We start from the raw sequence: 18,735 nt of genomic DNA, 5'->3' as shown, positions 1-18,735 counted from the left end.
GGGGTGAGCTTTTTTCCTGCTAATTTGACATGTCTGACATCATATTAGTATGAAAATAGCTCACCCTCGCCGACCTCTGCAAATGACATTCAAATGTCATCAAAATAGCTTCAGTGGACTACCTGACATATCGATGAATATCTTCCGGTTGCTCTGCACCAGGCTGAGCGGGAACTCGGTGAGGTTGTTGGCGGACGCGTCCAGCACGGTGAGGTTGAAGAGGTACGCGAACGGCCGCAGGGTGCTCGGTAGCTTAGCTGTTGTCAGGTTGTTGTTGGAGATGTTCAGGCAGGCGATTGAGGAGTGCTTCGGGAACTGGCCTGGAAGGAACAAATATGCTTTGTAGTGACAAGAAATAAACAGTCTCATTTTTAACCCCCGACGCAGAAACGACCCGTCGTTTTGGTTCACTTATAACACCCCGGTGTTATAAGTTTGACGTATCTGTCTGTTTGTCTGTCTGTCTGTGTGTGTGTCTGTCTGTAGCATCGTAGCTCCCGAACGCATGAACCGATTTAGATTTAGTTTTTTTTTGTCTGAAAGCTGAGTTAGTCGGGAGTGTTCTTAGCCATGTTTCATGAAAATCGGTCTACTATATCGCGGTCGGGGGTTTTTTCAAAATTTTAATTTTGTGGTTAGCTTAGGTTATTATGAAAGAGATAAATTCATGAAAGTGCAAAAGACTTTGTTCAATGAATTTACATGGAAATTTATTGACGACCGGTCTGGCGCAGTCGGTGGTGACCCTGCCTGCTACGCCGCGGTCCCGGGTTCGAATCCCGGTAAAAGCATTTATTAGTGTGATGAGCACAGATATTTGTTCCTGAGTCATGGATGTTTTCTATGTATATAAGTATTTATATATTATATATATCGTTGTCTGAGTACCCACAACACAAGCCTTCTTGAGCTTACCGTGGGCCTCAGTCAATCTGTGTAAGAATGTCCTATAATATTTATTATTATTTATTATCACAATATGTGCAATTGTGCAAGCACCATCTACCTTACGGATGTGAAGTCACAGTCAGAAAGAGATTTTTAGGTTTATTTTACATAAGACGTAATCATAAAATATAAACCCGCAGTTGAGTAAAAAATGGCTATTGGGTCAAAAATTCATAAACTTACCGTCACCGTTCTTAACTTCATCTTCCATCTCACGGGCTGAGGGTATGCGGGGAATAAAATATAAGTGAAAATTAAATACACGTCGTTGTTACTAAAATCATTATTTGCATATCTAATATTTACCCTATTAACTGACCATTTGATAGAGCTGAGTCTGTTGCAAAAATATTTACAAATTGTTAATTATCGGTGTTGATTGTACCAAAGACAAATGTAAACTTATTGACATTAAAACGCTGGTTTTGACCATACAGAAAAAGGTACGGTGATAGATGGCGCACGTCGGGGACGCTCGAGATGTGTTTATTAATTTTGACATTTTACCAACGATCAAGAATATGGAAACCGGCCAAAATTGAGGTTCAAAAGTTTTAAGTCCTGTGGCGCGAGACGGAGTCTATGCGCTGTGCCGCCACACGCCACCTTTTACTCTCTATAATACGATCCTTCCTGATACAAAATGTACTGAGGAGACGTTATTGACATTACACTCTGGTTTTGATGCGCGACGTCCGTTGCCCCATCGGCAAGAGCGACATGTGTTTATTGCTTTTGGTAACTTACCAACGATCTGTCTAATGTTTCATGACCAAGACACGGAGATTTGTAATGTTCTGTTTCATTTGAAACCTTACGCAAAAGATGTCTGACATACCCATCCTGACCAGCCGGTACATTTGCGAATGTGTGTGTTGTAGTTCTAAGTGCGTTTTCACATTATCCGATCCTATATCGGATGTAGGACCGATATCCCATTCATTTAAGCCGTCATTTTTAATTTTTGGCTTTGAAATCCTTCCTACATCCGATATCGGATCGCGCGGATAATGTGAAAACGCACTAAAGCACCCAGAGGTGCAAAGGGCCTTGCTGCTCGCCTTACTAGGCTTGTGCCGTTTCGTTCGTTGATCTGAGCGCTCCGATCTCGTTTAATCGCTCCCACGAACTAGTTAATTCGCTCTTTTAGGTCTTTGCTTGCTCATTTAGTTCAGACAGACCAGTAACCACTGCGGTCGGAAAGATCAGAACGAATGGGACCAAATAGTATCAAAATGATATGAATAAGTCAACAGATAGTAACATTCCGGGCCGAAAGTAAGTAACCGAAGTTTAATATGAAAACTTGACTCTCTAAGTAGCTCTCGCTCTCGGTCGGCGCAGTCACACACTCGTTCTTGATCCAAACCGCTCGCGTTCGCCGATCCTATACTGAACTAAATGAGCAAAGACCGATTCTCAGAGCACGGAAAGATTCAGTACATTTCGGTCATTGATGGGATTTTATTCCTAACAGTTCATAGTTCGTGAACGACACAAGCCTACGCCTTACTATCTTCAGCGACCCTCGTGACCTCTCTCCAGCTAAACCCGGCTGCTCGTAGCTCATTCTCGACGAATCGCTTCCATGAGTGAACAGGTGCCGTAGCCAAATGGCATTTTTGCGACGCGAAACGAAAACGAAACGCCGCGAAAGGTAGTCTGGCTCTGTCGCGCCAATACGCAAGAGCTATAGAAATAGATATCTACGAGCGTTTCGTTTCGTGAGCGTTTGTGCCATTCGGCTACGTATCCAAGGCGCCCGGGGTTGCGCTTACATTTTGAGGTTTCCAGCCGAAAGCAATGCTTGCGTTATTTCTTTCCCTTCTTCGTGTGCCCTGTCAGTAGGTATTTATAGAGACTATCGGTAGGTATTTCTTCTAGTAACTTACCAACAATTTGTCCAATATTGCCGTCAGTAAGCGCCATGGACGCCAGCCGTCGAAACACGGACTGAGACAGGTCTAGCTCAGTTATGGTCGCGTTCAGGACGTGGAGGTTTGTGATATTCTGTTTCACTGTAACAGGAGAAATTGTTGGTAAATAATCATAAAGTTCTCGTGTCTACAAAAAACTAAAATAAGTATAAATAAATAAATATTGGGACTAGAGATGGGCCGAATATTCGGTAAATATTCGGTATTCGGCATATTCGGCAAGTTTTTCAATGTTCGTGTTCGGCCGAATAATTCGGTTGCATTGCCGAATATTTACCGAATAAACAAAGTAAATAACTAATGAAGATCTTACGTATTCCATTGGATAATACTTAAGCTCCTATTTTAGTAGCTTTCTAAGGAACTACTAAAAAGAGATAATTACCTACGCGTCAAAATATAAATACAATTGTTTTGTAAAAAAGTTAGAACACCGTAGTTTAAGAGTTGAGAAGAGTTCAAACTTCAGAGTTGTTTTAACAAAGTTTTAGTTATCCACTAAATCATAAGAACATAGGTATCTAACCATTATAAATCATTTAATAGTTTTAATGAACATCCTCTTTAAAAATATGGCGTAACCGAATATTCGGCCGAATGTTCGGTTCGGTAAGAGCTGAACCGAATGTTCGGCCGAATATTCGTATTCGGCAAAGTCCATATTCGGCCCAAATCTAATTGGGACCTTACACAGATCATCCCATCAGCCCCAAACTAAGCAAAGCTATTAAGCTTGTATGTGGTACTATCAGTTGCAAAAGCGCATGGAGAAATTATGAATGAATTCATTGATAAATTCGCCATGCACTTTTGCTGCTGATAGTACCTTCTATGGGTGCTAGTGCTAGGTGATACTTAAATAGATAAATACATACTTATTATACATAGAAAACATCCATGACTCAGGAACAAATATCTGTGCGCAACACAAAAATAAATGGTCTTACCGGGATTCGAACCCAGGACTGATGCGGCTTAGCAGGCAGGGTTACTAACCGACTAGGCCAGACCGGACGTCACTAAAAGAAAGTACTTACACTAGTTGAATCGAAGCACACGGTAGCCTAAACTAGCTTTGAAATCGCAGTTGAGCAGGTGAATTTGAATTAGGCTAAGCGTTGAAGGACAAAAGTAAAGAAAGTTCTCAAAAGTTAAGTAATATATGCAAGGTTTAAATTTAAATACTTATTCAAAACCTTATCTACAAATAAAACATTTGGCTCAAATCGTCGCCAGTGGGTAAACCCAGTCGCCAGTTGGGCCGCATTGCCCCGCTGTATAGCTATACTTATCCGCTGAGCGAAATACTGGCCAGCCCTCTGGTCACCTGATGCATCTATGAGGCGCTTGGACAGCTCCTCATAGAGGCGACGCGCACTAGGCCCCCACGGCCCCAGGGTTTCAACTCCAAACGCCGCAAATATGTAACTACTGCCGAGGTTAGCATGCTTGCGACGTTTGAGGTCTTCAACCAATACTTATTAAATATTTACAACTACAACTTTGTACGAGTTTCAAATGTTTCCCTGTTTAGTGTTTACATTAACAAGAATAAATAAAAAATAAATATTGGGGACACCTTACACAGATCAACTTAGCCCCAAACTAAGCAAAGCTTGTACTATAGGTGCTAAGCGACGATATACATACTTAAATAGATAAATACATACTTATATACATAGACAACATCCATGACTCAGGAACAAATATCTGTGCTCATCACACAAATAAATGCCCTTACCGGGATTCGAACCCAGGACCGCGGCTCAGCAGGCAGGGTCACTACCGACTGAGCCAGACCGGTCGTCGAATGCGAATACAGTACTGTACGGTCCTAGTTACATTATTTAAAGTTTACATAACACTACACCAATAGGTACCTAACATACCTACGCATAATTAGCACTAGGTACTAGTTAGCTAGCACACTGGCAGGCCTACGTCACTCGCCCGCGGACCCGCTATAGCAGTTGCCTCGAGGTAACAAGTGGCAGAGGGGCGCCACGCGCCCGCCAGTGTAGTCGTGTGGCACGTACCTACTATTCCTCTGAGTTTTACGTAGTAACTTATTACCTATAGTATTAGTTAAATAAAGCGTAGGTATTTGTCGTTTTGCGGGCAAGTGAAAGATCTAGTAACTTCTTATTAATAATCTGTGGTAGGTACTAGTAACTAATCAAATATCATATGTTCAATGCACCTACTGTTATTTGCGATGTAATCGTCCTTATTCAGTTTGTATAGCAAAAGGATGATAACATTTATTATTTTCCTTGTATTTCCTGCATTAAAAACATTTTGCAGATGCTTCCTAGAAAAAAAGACTAATAAGTACGTGTTCCGTTTTCCTTATGACACGTTTTTTTTTTCATTTTCGTATATCACTGATTAAGGATAAATAAAAATATAAGTATCCTACTACTAAGCAAACCGTCAAAGAACTTTCAGATTTTTATCATTTTCTTATTATGAACAGGTCAAAAGTTCTGTCGTACAAAAATCTATCATAATTTAGAATTAAAAAAAAAAAAAAAAAAACAAAATATAATTCAAAAATGTTTTGAATCTGTCGTAATACCTATTTAATAAAAATAAAATTATTGTGGTACTTCTCTCAACTTATTGCGTTTTTAGTCATTTTAATCATTACATTCATTACTCATCCAACCACACATCCACCAAAACGTCATAACTAGCATCACCTCCACGCGTCATACGACCTTCTTCAACTCACCACCACTCGGTCGTCAGCCTGACCCAGTTTACTCGATTTCCTCACAGGCAAATATTGGTTTTGTCTTTATCATCTGTTTAGTAATGAACAGAGACAACACAAACATGTGGCTGGAGGAGATAAACAACGCGGGTCGTTACGTTACTTGCAGATGGACATTATAGGTCATGTTGTAAACAAGATGTCTTTGATTATATTGAATATATTTAGCCTTTGCCCAGCAAATTCGTCCTCGTAAAATATTTCAGTCTTCTTAATAAGCTGGGCCGAGCCAGGTTGTCCGGAACTTTGTTTCTATCGGTGGTGCTTTCCATAGAACAGAAACTCCGGCCCGGTCTATTGTGACTTGTTAGTCACTCTATGAATAATATGGACAAAAGTCATGTCTGTATGCAGTCAGGCCTTCTTTCAACATGACGCTGTCCACATCACAACAGAACACAGAACGGTGTCACAGCGGAACTCTTTAGCTGGACATTGGGACCGACCTATTATTCTCAATTTCTTATGGACTTGGGATTTAGAACATTTAGGGGAACATTTACTTTTTTCATATTCTGAATGTAGATTACCTATCGCTTAAAGTTTATGTCTTTAACACAAAAACAATAATTTACAGAAATTCCATGTTTAATTATCGTCACAAAACTGACAGTGAGTTAATTTTTATTGACAACTTACGCTAATTAGGGGGTCCCAAATTCTGAAAGTGCCCATATGAAACTAAGATAGTAAGAACTTACTATAAGCAGTCAGGCCTTCTTTCAACGTGAAGCTGTCCACATCACAGCAGAACACAGAAGTTGGGTCCACGGTGTCACACCGGAGCTCTTTAGTTGGACACTGGGACCGATCCAGGTGGAAACACTTGCCCAGTTTCATGTTGGGCTTGGGATAAGTGGGGGGAGGCGTTGATGCTGGCACTGATGGCTGGAAAGTAGAAGATTAGGTTTCAACTTGAAGTAAAAGTTGAGGATATATTGAAAAATTGAAAAATGATGAATCAGACCATTCAGACCTGACCAATTAAGTATATTCTAACGTGAGTTATCTTTTAAATATCACAAAATAAAAAAGTCTCGCATGCCTACTGGAGTGACTCAAACAAGATCGGCTGATGAATTGATGATTTGGCCATTGACCACGAATGTTGTAAAGGGATCGAAGCGTCGGGATGTATTCAAATTCATTTCAGATTATTAATTATATGATGCGATGTAATCCATTTCGCCAGTTTTATTTCAAAACTATCGCAACTAACCGAAGACAGTTTAGACACTTAAGACAATATCCAGATAGGCTGCTTAACCCCTCGAATGCCTGATCACGTATCCGTCACAGACAATTTTGTACTTTAATGAACAAATCAAATTTTAAAAATCGGTGTTCTAAGGGTTAAGTTTCTATCTTGGTCCATTTTTTATAGCATAGGTATATCAAATCAATGATCACTGACCTCTGGACTTCTGTACTTCTGTGCCGCCTGTTCCAACTCATCCACTCTCATCTCAATGGTTGGAATGTGACCCAGCAGGTACACCACGAAACACCACAGCGCCGCCTGTTGACAAAAGATACTCGTTTTAGTTTAGCTCTTAGCTGGGACCCACTGAAAATCAGCGCTTCGGCTTACTATGGCAGTATGCTGAGTGGGATCCCATTTAGCATCTAGTTTGTGTAAAATGTATCTACATGAAGACATGTAGGTAATATTATAATATAAGAATATTTGTCCAGTTTGATGTTAAATACAATATAATTATTAATTCTATTCTAAACGAACATAAGTTATGTAGGATTCTTTTTCCTGTGACTTTAGGGGTTCCTACCTACAATTCTCAAGCAGTGCGATTAAATAAAAGTGTGTGTATTACCGTCCACGTTATGCCCTTTGACCTTCCTTAGTAATAATCGTTGGTTTCGGAAGACCTCATTCTACATGTTTAAAAGCATATGCACCTCTATGAGGAAGTTTGAAGAATAGATAGGATGTTATGGAAAACCAACCAAATCTTTACTTAGCAGACACTTCAAATGGGCTATAGAAGGAACTTCCTAATAATATTTACTTAATATTCTTACCCCTTATTCATAAACATTCACTAAAGTTATCAAGCCGATAAAGTTCGTTTCTCCCTTTCTATCACACCAGGACGTCGGAAAGGGACAAACGAACTTTATAGGCTTGTTAACTTTATGAATATGGGGTTAGTTTCTGACAAAAAGGCCACTGTCGTATTGGCTCTAAGTTTTCTATTTTTAATTAATTAATCGGCGCAAACTTGAATGAAAAGCCAAACAATCGAACAATTACGGTCGACCTCCTTTTTATAAGTCAGTTAAAATGCATTTACTAATGCAAATGATGAAAAAAAGTAATTAGTAGGTACTATTAATAACCACTGTGAATGCACGCAATGTCGAACGTTTAAATACGAAACGAGCTAAGTACGTATTTGTAGAATACCAATAAATAAAATAGGTACCTACTGTTTCGCAAAATGAGTAAAATTGATGCAAACTTAATTTGGTCTAACTTTATCTAAAATAAGCAAGCTATTCTAAAAGGATTTAATTTACTCGACACTTGTCCTACTTTTTATTTTTATCCGTTTACCGGTTTAGGCATGTTTTATCTATTTTAAGTAGGTATCCGCAATTTCGCACCTAACGGTACCCAAACCAAATACGAGTACCTACCTATATCCGATGTATTTTTTATGTTTCTAACTACATATTTTTATATTTATAAACGTCTCTTCCTTATTATTAATTTATTTGATTCCCAGTTGGCAATGGCATCAGAGTTACATCCAGACATGTCGGTGATATAGTAACACGTAAGGTAATTCGTAGATTAATCTTGACAAGAAATTGATATAGTTTTGTTATCAATGTTATCATACTCACGTGCATTACGCCCGTATGTATTTTCTTTGAGTTCATTTGGTACAGCAGTGTTAGCACATGATTGCCGCGAGAGTATGTCGCTCGAGATAGGTCACACGTCTTCTTCTAATTGTATTATTACCATATGGGCGGTTAGTCTATCTCGCGGCGACATACTCTCGTGACAATCATGTGCTTACTCTATTGAGTTCATATAACCCTTTTTCAGAAGAGGATATCAAAATCGTTGCCACTCAGAATATATTGGTGCGAGTGAAACGCAAGGCAAATGATAACAAAATGACATCAAAACGTATTTTCGAATTGGCAACACGATAAAACATGAGTAAAAATAACCGCAACGTAAACACTCAGGTGAAGGTTTGTAATAAATATCTCTAAAAATACGTGGGACTCGATCTAAGGCCGAGTCGGCACAGTTATAAAGAAGATTGAGAATATATAATGTAATAAATATGTATTTATTCAGACATCTAGGTCTAAGTGCTAAAAGCTGGTCAAGAATTTATTCAAAGGCCTGAGTTAAAATGTATCAAAGATATCGGGTAACAAGGTAGGCATTGCAAAGTTAAGGAGAATTTTTTGCTACTACGAGTAAGTACTTATATGTACGCATGTTTAGGATCACATTTCGCTGCTAATCTCTTAAGTGAAGGACGCAAGCTACTTAACTTTTTTTGCTATGAAGTAGGCATAATACATACTTTATATTGGACCCGTCCGGCCTAGGAAGCATACATAACTTACAAATAAGCCATTTTTCACCACACCAACTGGTAAAGGTTCCCTTTTCTCTTCGAACACAGATAGCAAAATTGCATTTTATCCACAAGAGCGCAAATTTTACCTTGATGTCTTGAGCTGACTGATAGTTTTAACTATGAATGAAGATTAAATAAATATTTTGATGTTTTATAGTCAGTATTTTGTTCGTATTGGTGTGGGGAAAAATGTTGTGTTTCACTCGGTGGCAAAGTTTGTTTAACCTTCGTGCCTTGATACCCTCGGAACGCTCAAGATTCCATGGAATCTTTCGCTGGCTCGGCTATCAATATTGGCACGTGCGGTTAAACAACAACTTTGCCCTCTTGTAAAACAAATAACTATTATTTCCCTTATTATTTATGTCCCATTTCCTTTTACTTATCATATTATTATGAAAAAGATATCGTCTCTGATCTAGAGACTCTAAACCTAATCGGGTCCGCCTTGGGTCAAGAGGAAGTGGCTATTGAATAATCGTCGCTCGACTGGACGCTCAATTGTCTTGCCGAGCGTCGTAGCCGTCCGAATGCTATATCGGTTCTTTTTATAATATTTTACCTTTGACTTACTAGTTTCCTATGTCATATTTTCAATTGTTTGTGATGACAAAACTATCGTTTCTGGTATTAAAGTGAACCGGGTCCTTGGGTCAGAGGAAACGGCTATTGAATAATGGTCTCTCGACTGCCTGGACGCACAATTGTCTTGTATTTATGGCTTGTCCAAATGCTATATCGGTTCTTTTTATAATATGTTACCTTTGATTTACTATTAAGTATGTAGATACTTATGTCATATTTCCAATTGTTTATCTTTATGACAAAGTCATCGATTCTGGTATAAAGTGAACCCATCAGTGCGATAAAATAGCAGTAAGGTACAGTGGGGCAAATCTCGACTGGGAGACAATTGTAACTGATGTTGAGTTCTACATGTATCCACTGAAGACGCCTACCATAACCGGTGGACACTCTATTTAATAATGCAAACATTGTAAAACATGGAAAAAATGGACCAATTATACGAAAAAATATATAATTGTTCGAAGGCCGCAAAAGTACCTATGTGATATGCTGTTACTGCAAATAAGACCATGTCAGATATTTTTGCGGCTTTCGAACAGTAACATATTATTGCAGGTGACTGTCCAATATTAAATATGTGTTATTACTAACTAGGTAGCTTTTTCCCGCGGCTTCGCCCACGTACTAAAAGTAATCTTATTCAAACGTTGAACTTTGGACCCCCATAATTTCACCCCCCTATGATATGAATTTTGAAAAATCTTTTCTTAGGGCTCTTCTACACCTTATTAAGGAACCTGCGTGCCAAATTTGGAATCTCTAGGACCAGCGGTTTCAGCTGTGCGTTGATATGTCAGTCAGTCAGTTTCTTCTTTTATATATTTAGGTCGACGACATTGATTAAGATATGAAATCGATTTCCCGCTTATTGGAAATTAATTCCTCAAAACACTTTATGCACCTGATTTGACTGAAACTGAGCTATTATGGCGCAAGCGCAACGCAACGTTATTTACAAACACGAGTCTACAAACAAACGTCAGAAGTAAAGATTCAATTGCACAATTGGTGTATATCTCATACCAACTTTTGCCAGCGGCTTTGATCGAGTTAAATTCGAAAATTGCGGAATACTCTATACAAACTTCCACCCCCATTTTAGGAAAGTGGGAGGTTCAAAAGAGACAAAAAGTAGCCTGATGTCACTCTCCATCCCTTCAACTATCTCTACTTAAAAAATCACGTCAATTCGTCGCTCCGTTTTCCCGTGAAAGACAAACAAACAGACTCACACTTTCCCACTTATAATATTAGTACGGATTCGCCATGAAGAATGATTGACAGGTTCACATAACCAGACATTACTGATGAGTTTTAATATGATTAGTTTTAGATTGTGTTGGAAAACAGCCAGTAGTTTCAGTTTAACGAATCTGCCAGTAAGCTACAATTAAAATAGTGCAATAAAAACTCAGTTATAGCTCTACGATAGTCTTCGTATAGTACGAATCTTCTGAGATGCTTTTTGGCTTTGGCCGTTATCTGTTAACCAAAAAAGCCTTTGTTTTTATTATTCTCGACGGCTAGCTCCCGTTTCCACGGCACGCGCTAGTCTCAGTGTAGTTAAAAAGTAACTATCTTGATAGTAGTAATAAGGTTCGCATCCATAAAAAGCCGTGTCCATCCATAAATTGACGTGTCTTTTTAAGTGGAGATAGTTGACGAGATGAAGAGTAACATAGGCTACTCTTTATCTATTTCTAACCCCCTACTTCCCTAAAATGGGGGTGGAAGTTTATAAGTAATATGGCGCATTCCACAATTTTTGAATTTACCGGGAGCGAAGCCGCAGGCAAAAGCCATATCTACAACTTTCTACGTAGGCACACGATTAAAAACGCAAACTTGATGTTAATCGAATTAAAACACATATCCAGGGCATCACACTAATAAAACCACAACTGCTACTTCTATTTATATTAGTCGGCATGTTATTCAGCAAACGCTCTGCTGAATGTGGGTTGCGGAGAAACATGTGTCGACACATGTGATGGCCTGGCCAGGCTAATATCATACAAATGCAACTATGTTATTAATTACTTAAACAAATTAAACTTCGAACATTTTATAAATAAAAGTGCAAATGGGACATAATCATGTGTAACTCAGTATCCGTTTCGCTCTGTAATTATTAAGTACTTACATCGCCTTAGCAGCGATCTATTCGCCGGGTTAGCTAGTAAGCTAGTTATTTAGTTAAGTATTACATTTAAGTTTATTGGATGGGGACTGAAAATCAGCGGTCTCGCTGAGTCTCATCCATTTTACTGCACACACATCTGTAATTTTACTTACTAAGTTTATATAAGTTCTTACATGTCCATTTCGTGCGGTGTTGGTAAATAAATATCTTTTTTTTTTTTTTTTTTTACTAAGTACTGGCCTCTGACGTTTCGAGGAGTTCTCTCGGAAAACACTCTTCCTGCAAGTACTTCCTCTTCCCCTCGGACCGCCACACGGTGTTCACGTGCCCACTACGCGTACAAGTATTTATTTCGGAAATTAATAAAATTTAATTCGTAATTAAATCAATAGTCACACTAGGAGCGCATAAATCAGTGAGTAGTCGATACGTGCGAAGAGTTTGCTACGCTCAATAGCTGCTGCCCTGGTACACGCACACACGCAAGGCAAGTAAACGACGCTGTGAAGCCGCACACATACAACAAGCCCCGCCCCGCACGTACGCTACGCACTATCCGTGCGTGCCCCGCCTACTCCATTCATAACTCGCGCGCCCGGGCGTACAGTTAGCCTCTTTTGTACTCATACATTCCTAGTACGCGCTGACGAATATGTCGGGATCGGGAAGCGATGCTTCGTACTCGGACGTAGAAAACAAGAAGACACCGCCAAACTTCGCCGAACAGCGAAGAAAGAAAAGATCAAGAGATAGTCCTGGCACGGAAATGGACCAATTTAGACAAGAAATGAGACAGATGATAACAGATCTCAAGGTATCTCAAGAAAAAGAGCTCAAAAAAATCAACCCCACCCTGCTCGATATAAAAGCTTCTAATGCAAAAATCGAAACTTCTATTAGCTTTCTGACCAAGCAAAATGAAGAGTTAAAAATGAAAATTGAGAACCTGGAGAAGGACCGGCGGGCGGACAAGGAGTATATTAACCTCCTCGAGGAGAAAATTGAAGACATGTCCCGAGAAGCCCGTAAAAAGAACCTAGAAATTAAAAATGCCCCTAAAACAGAAAAAGAAACACGAGAAGACTTGATTGGTATGGTGACTACACTTTCCCAGAATATAGGCTATACGATAGCGCCTACTGATATCGCCGACATATATAGAGTTCGAAGCCGTCAAAGTGACAAACCGAATTCGCCCATCATAGTAGAAATGGTCTCAGCCATTAAAAAAACTGACTTTTTGTCAAAGTGTAAAGACCACAACGTTTTCAATAAAACGAATAAGCTATGTGCCAAACACTTAGGCCACAGAACACTTGAAACCCCAATCTATGTGACGGAACACCTGACGGCCAAAGCAGCACGTCTTCGATTTTTGGCACGAGACTTAGCTAGATCGAAAAGCTATGAGTTCTGTTGGACAAGCATGGGCAAAGTATTTGTTCGAAAAAACAAAACTTCGCCTGTAATTCTAATTACGAACGAGCCGCAAGTACAAAGACTATTTCAAGAATCCTGACTAACTGTCAGGCTCTATATCAGTAAGTGTTACCCTGAATTGTTTCTGGCCATGTATACTAGGGTTAATTGTAAGTTTGATTCCTTGAATGATGTAAAAACATTTTCCATAAAAAATAAGCAATTTAATACACTGATTTACACTGCTATTTACAAACATATCTACATACCTATTTCAATTTTCATTCACACACACAATCACACACATTTCTCGCCTGCATCTACAACTCATACATTAGTGTATATCACACATTTACCCAGCTCTTGCTACCATTTCTACCAAAGCACGTTCACGAGTAAAGAATGTGCATACTTGCCTGCAACCTTCTCTGACTTTAATAATAAAAATAATGAATAGTAGCTTGTCCTTAATAAACCAGGTAGATCATACCTCTCCTTTTCAAAGCGCTGAGTGCCGTTCTGACGAAGTAGGCCAATACATCAATGTCCATCAATCTGATCTTACTATCATCTCACAGAATATCAGGAGTATTTATTGTAATTATGATAATTTAGTAGCAACTATTTCTCAAATTGAATTTGATATAGATATAATTATATTAAGCGAATGTAGACTGAACCCTGACAAACCCATACCAGCCTTAAATAATTACCAAACATTTTTTACAACTCAACATCTAAACCAAAACGACGGTGTTATTGCTTATGTAAATAACTCCCTCCAGGTTAAAGTTTCTGAAATATCACTCAAACACGCCTCCTGTTTAGAAATAACTATTAAAGACAGCAAAATACTTGGCATTTATCGCTCTCCGTCGAACAATAACGCCGAAAACTTTATATATTCTTTAAACTCGCACCTAGAGCGCATAAAGACATATAAAAACATTATAATTACCGGAGACATAAATATAAATCTTCTTTATAGACCTACTGAACAATTGTATGCCAGTTTAAATAGAGATAGTTATTTAAATATGCTAGCAATGCACGGTATACTGCCTGGACATACTCTACCGACAAGGGATAAATCGTGCCTTGACCATGTGATGATTAAACCTAGCTCCATAAATGCAAAAACAACCATTCTAGTCCTAGACACGACAGTTACAGACCATGCTATGACTCTACTGCATTCCAGCCACTACAAAACCAGCTCACCTACGCAGAAAACTAAAACTAGCATTAACTTTGAAAATGCAGTCAATTGTCTCATGAGGAAAACTTAGCTGATTTATATAATGAAATACATCCAAATCGCCTAACGGACCTTATTATTGGCAAATTAAAAAACTGCCTCTTAGCCAATACAATCACCACGATGATCCCTAGAAAATGTCGAATAAAAAAGCCCTGGATTACACCTGGCATTCTACGCTGCATTAGGAATCGAAATAGACTGCAATTAAAACTTCGTAACGACCCTGAAAATATCACCCTCAGAATTACTTACAGACGGTATAGGAATTTTTGTAATGGACTTATTAAGAAATTAAAGCGGAAATACGATAGCGATAACCTAACGAGAGCCAGCAATAATTCGAAACAACTATGGAATGAAGTAAATAAAATAACACACAGGAAACAAGCAAACAATGACAACGCAGCATTGTTGGAGAGTAATGGGAACTCCCCCATCTCGTCTGTTAATAATATCAATCATTATTTCTCGAGTGTTGGTAAATCTCTTGCTGAGATAATTTTAACGAGTAAAATCGGCTCCTGTGGTGGTCCTAGCGATGTCGGTAGCCGTCCTGTCAACTCATTTATGCTCTATGACACTAATCCAAATGAAATCTTTATTATCCTCTCTAACCTTAAATCAACTAGTGCTCCTGGCTGGGATGATGTACCTACTAAGTTCCTTAGACAAGCTAGCGCTGTCATGGTTCCCCTAATTACCAATCTTGCAAATAAATGTTTCGAGCAAGGAGTATTTCCTGATGCACTAAAACTCGCTGTTGTCACTCCTGTGTATAAGGGTGGAAACAGAGACCTTATATCAAACTATAGACCTATATCTATTTTACCCGTTTTATCCAAAATCTTAGAAAAACTTATTAATATCCGCTTAATGAATTATCTTAATAAATATAATATTCTATCATCAAATCAATTTGGCTTCAGACAAGGTATATCAACAGAAGATGCAGTCACATCTATTTCTTCTCTAATCACACAAAAACTAGACACGAAGAAAAAATGTTTGACTGTGTTTCTCGACCTGAAAAAAGCCTTTGATACGGTCTCTGTTCCTACCCTTATGAAGGCCCTTGAAAGTATTGGTATTAGAGGTATCCCGCTCTCGCTACTAAGCGATTACTTGAAAAACCGTAGACAGAGGGTTAAAGTGGGAAAGTACATGAGTGAAGAGTGTGATATCAACTATGGGGTTCCTCAAGGAAGCGTCCTGGGACCAACGCTCTTTCTTATTTATATTAACCAACTGTGCAACATGCCCATTGACAATGGCACCATTTTTGCATATGCTGACGATACAGCTGTGGTTTTCTATGGAGATAGCTGGGAGGAAGTACGTACTTTTGCTGAGAATGGCCTATCCAAAATTGCTCGTTGGTTGCAGCAGAACCTATTAACCTTAAATATGCAAAAAACCAATTACATCTGCTTCACAATGACTAACAGTACCCAACCAGATACTTCTTTCAGAATTAGAATTCACAGCTGTAACAACGAAAATCAGTCAGATTGTATCTGCCCGGTCATCGAGAAAGTTGATCATGTTAAGTATTTAGGAGTAATGATTGACCAGAGACTGACATGGCATGTGCAATCTGAACTTATGATATCGCGAATTCGGAAACTTATATGGTCATTTAAACAATTAAGACATGTTGCCACTGCGAAACTGTTAAAGCAAATCTATATTTCCCTCGGACAATCCGTTCTCTCGTACTGTATCACCGTCTGGGGTGGTGCAACAAAAACCAAATTTTTACAATTAGAAAGAGCCCAGCGAGCTTTACTGAAAGTAATGTTTTTCAAGCCCTTTACATTTCCAACCAATGACTTGTATGAGCTATGTGGCCTCTTATCAGTCCGAAAATTATACATCCTAAATATTATTATGCGCAAACACAAACTAATCTATTTTCCAGTAGAGTCGATAACAACTACAAGGCGACAAAATCCATATGCAATTCCTCTTCTACCTGCGAAAACCGTGTTTGCAAAAAGGCAATACCTTATAAGATCGACGAGGGTATACAATAGTGCTAATAAATTACTAAATATTCATCCTATGTCTTACAGAGAATGTAAAAAGAAAGTACTAGACTGGATCAAAACAATGACCTACAATGAAATAGAAAACCTCTTAGTAAATTAAGTGTCAAAATATGAAAATACACACACACAGTACACACACACACACACACACACACAGTACACACACACACACACACACACACACACACACACACACACACACACACACACACACACACAAATAAACGCACGTGTACTTATTAGTGTTTAATGTGTAATAATTTACAACCTGTTTTCATGTAAAATAAATGTAATAGTTATTAGTTTTTACTTCTTGTCTTGAAATAATTAAATTTTGTCAACTACCTACACCATATTATTAACATTGTAGCTAATCTTGATGGAGGAGCGGTGTCTCTTGACACAGGTATTTTCATACTTAAAAAGAGGCACCAACCTGATTGTTGTAAACTATCTGTGCTACTGAATAAATCATTTTTATTTTTTTTTATTTTATTTTAAGTACCAAACGAAGCATTCTGCCTTTAATATTTGTGGGTTGGCAAATAAGCAAACGGCCTAACTGATAGTAAGTATAGTCTCTGTCTATGTTTACTGTCCCTGTTTCCCAATATTTTGCACTTAACTACATTATAGGTAAGGTGCAGAGGGGCAAATCCCGACTGGGGGCCAAATGTAACTGATCCATTATTACACTATTAAGTTGAGTTCCACATGTATCCACTGAACACCATACCATAAGTTAAGTATATAACCAGTGGACACTCTATTTAATAATGCAAACATTGTAAAACATGGAAAAAAATGGATCAGTTGCAATTGCCCTTACCTTATTGAAAATACGTATTGCTACAATGTTTTACTAAGTTAGTTATGACTTGGCATAGTGCTCAAGTTTAAACACATCTCAAATACTCCACACAAAGAACGTCGACACTGCCGCGAGATAAAAAGCTAAAAATAGCCAGCAAATAATATAATATAAATAAAATGGCATGTTGTTTGCCGTGTGATATCCCAGCATATCTTATCTGGGTGCGTAGCTGAATGGCACAAACGCTCGCGAAACGAAACGCTCGTAGATATCTATCTCTATCGCTCTTGCGTATTGGTGCGACAGAGCCAGACTAACTTTCGCGGCGTTTCGTTTTCGTTTCGCGTCGGAGAAATGCCATTCGACTATGACACCTGTCCTGAAATATTTGGCGTGCTAAGCCTGGAGCTTAGGAGGGCAAACGTCACTGATAAAAATAGTATCAAGTTAACATTACATATGTGTAATAATGATTGGGAATTTGGGATATTTATAATATAACCAAAAGTTTTGCGACATAATATTTACGGTCATAGAACGAATAATTTTGTGACCAAGTCGTTCTTAAATTCAGTTTTTAAATCAATGAAACTATAAGCTGTCGTAGATTCAGATCAAACTAAGTTGGTAGCGATTTTACCTTATTTGACATTAGGTACTAAGATGGAAAACTCTCTCAGAATTCCATACGACGTATTAGGCCGTTTTCACATTATCCGATCCGATATCGGGTGTCGGACCGACATCCTACATCCGATAAACGCTTCCGATAGTGTCGGATGTCGGTCCGATAAAATGCATTGTTCCAAATCAATGAAGTATGATTTTGTATCAAAAAATATTTTTAAAAAGTTTTATATTTAATAATTATAAGCACTATATTTCAAATATTTTATTGTAAAATTAAAATATCGAGCATAAAAATACTCAAGAGTGGCAAGTGAAATAAATACTTATAATTTTACATTTAACTATATCTACTAAAAGATGAAAACATTAGTATCTGCAATTCGGACCGATGAATTACAATCTTTTTTTTTCAACAGAAATTCATCATTAACAGCAGCTGTTTAAAAGACGCCATTTTTGTCACGCACACTGCTACAAACGTATACCTACATTATATACGCACACACACAAATATTATCGGCCGACAGCTGGCGGGGGGTCCG

The 18,735-nt window shown here is 38.4% G+C and overlaps 1 protein-coding gene across 2 annotated transcripts in view; it reads right to left on the bottom strand.

Annotated features, from left to right (window-relative positions):
- The window catches only part of LOC125230065 (protein halfway), a 50,324-nt gene that overhangs the window by 6,988 nt on the left and 24,601 nt on the right, over positions 1–18,735 (bottom strand). Inside the window, exons 2-6 of one of the 2 annotated variants that reach the window (XM_048135061.1) lie at positions 7,076–7,180; positions 6,363–6,549; positions 2,841–2,966; positions 1,132–1,167; positions 123–320 (exon numbers count right to left, since the gene is read on the bottom strand). In XM_048135061.1, coding sequence (XP_047991018.1) covers positions 123–320; positions 1,132–1,167; positions 2,841–2,966; positions 6,363–6,549; positions 7,076–7,180 — 652 coding nt within the window. The remainder of the gene's footprint in view (positions 1–122; positions 321–1,131; positions 1,168–2,840; positions 2,967–6,362; positions 6,550–7,075; positions 7,181–18,735) is intronic. The other variant, XM_048135062.1, reaches the window with a different exon arrangement.

Source organism: Leguminivora glycinivorella, chromosome 10 (assembly GCF_023078275.1).
Source record: "Leguminivora glycinivorella isolate SPB_JAAS2020 chromosome 10, LegGlyc_1.1, whole genome shotgun sequence".
Taxonomy (NCBI): domain Eukaryota; kingdom Metazoa; phylum Arthropoda; class Insecta; order Lepidoptera; family Tortricidae; genus Leguminivora; species Leguminivora glycinivorella.
Note: the sequence above shows the minus strand (reverse complement) of the source record. Positions and strands in the feature narration are given on the sequence as shown.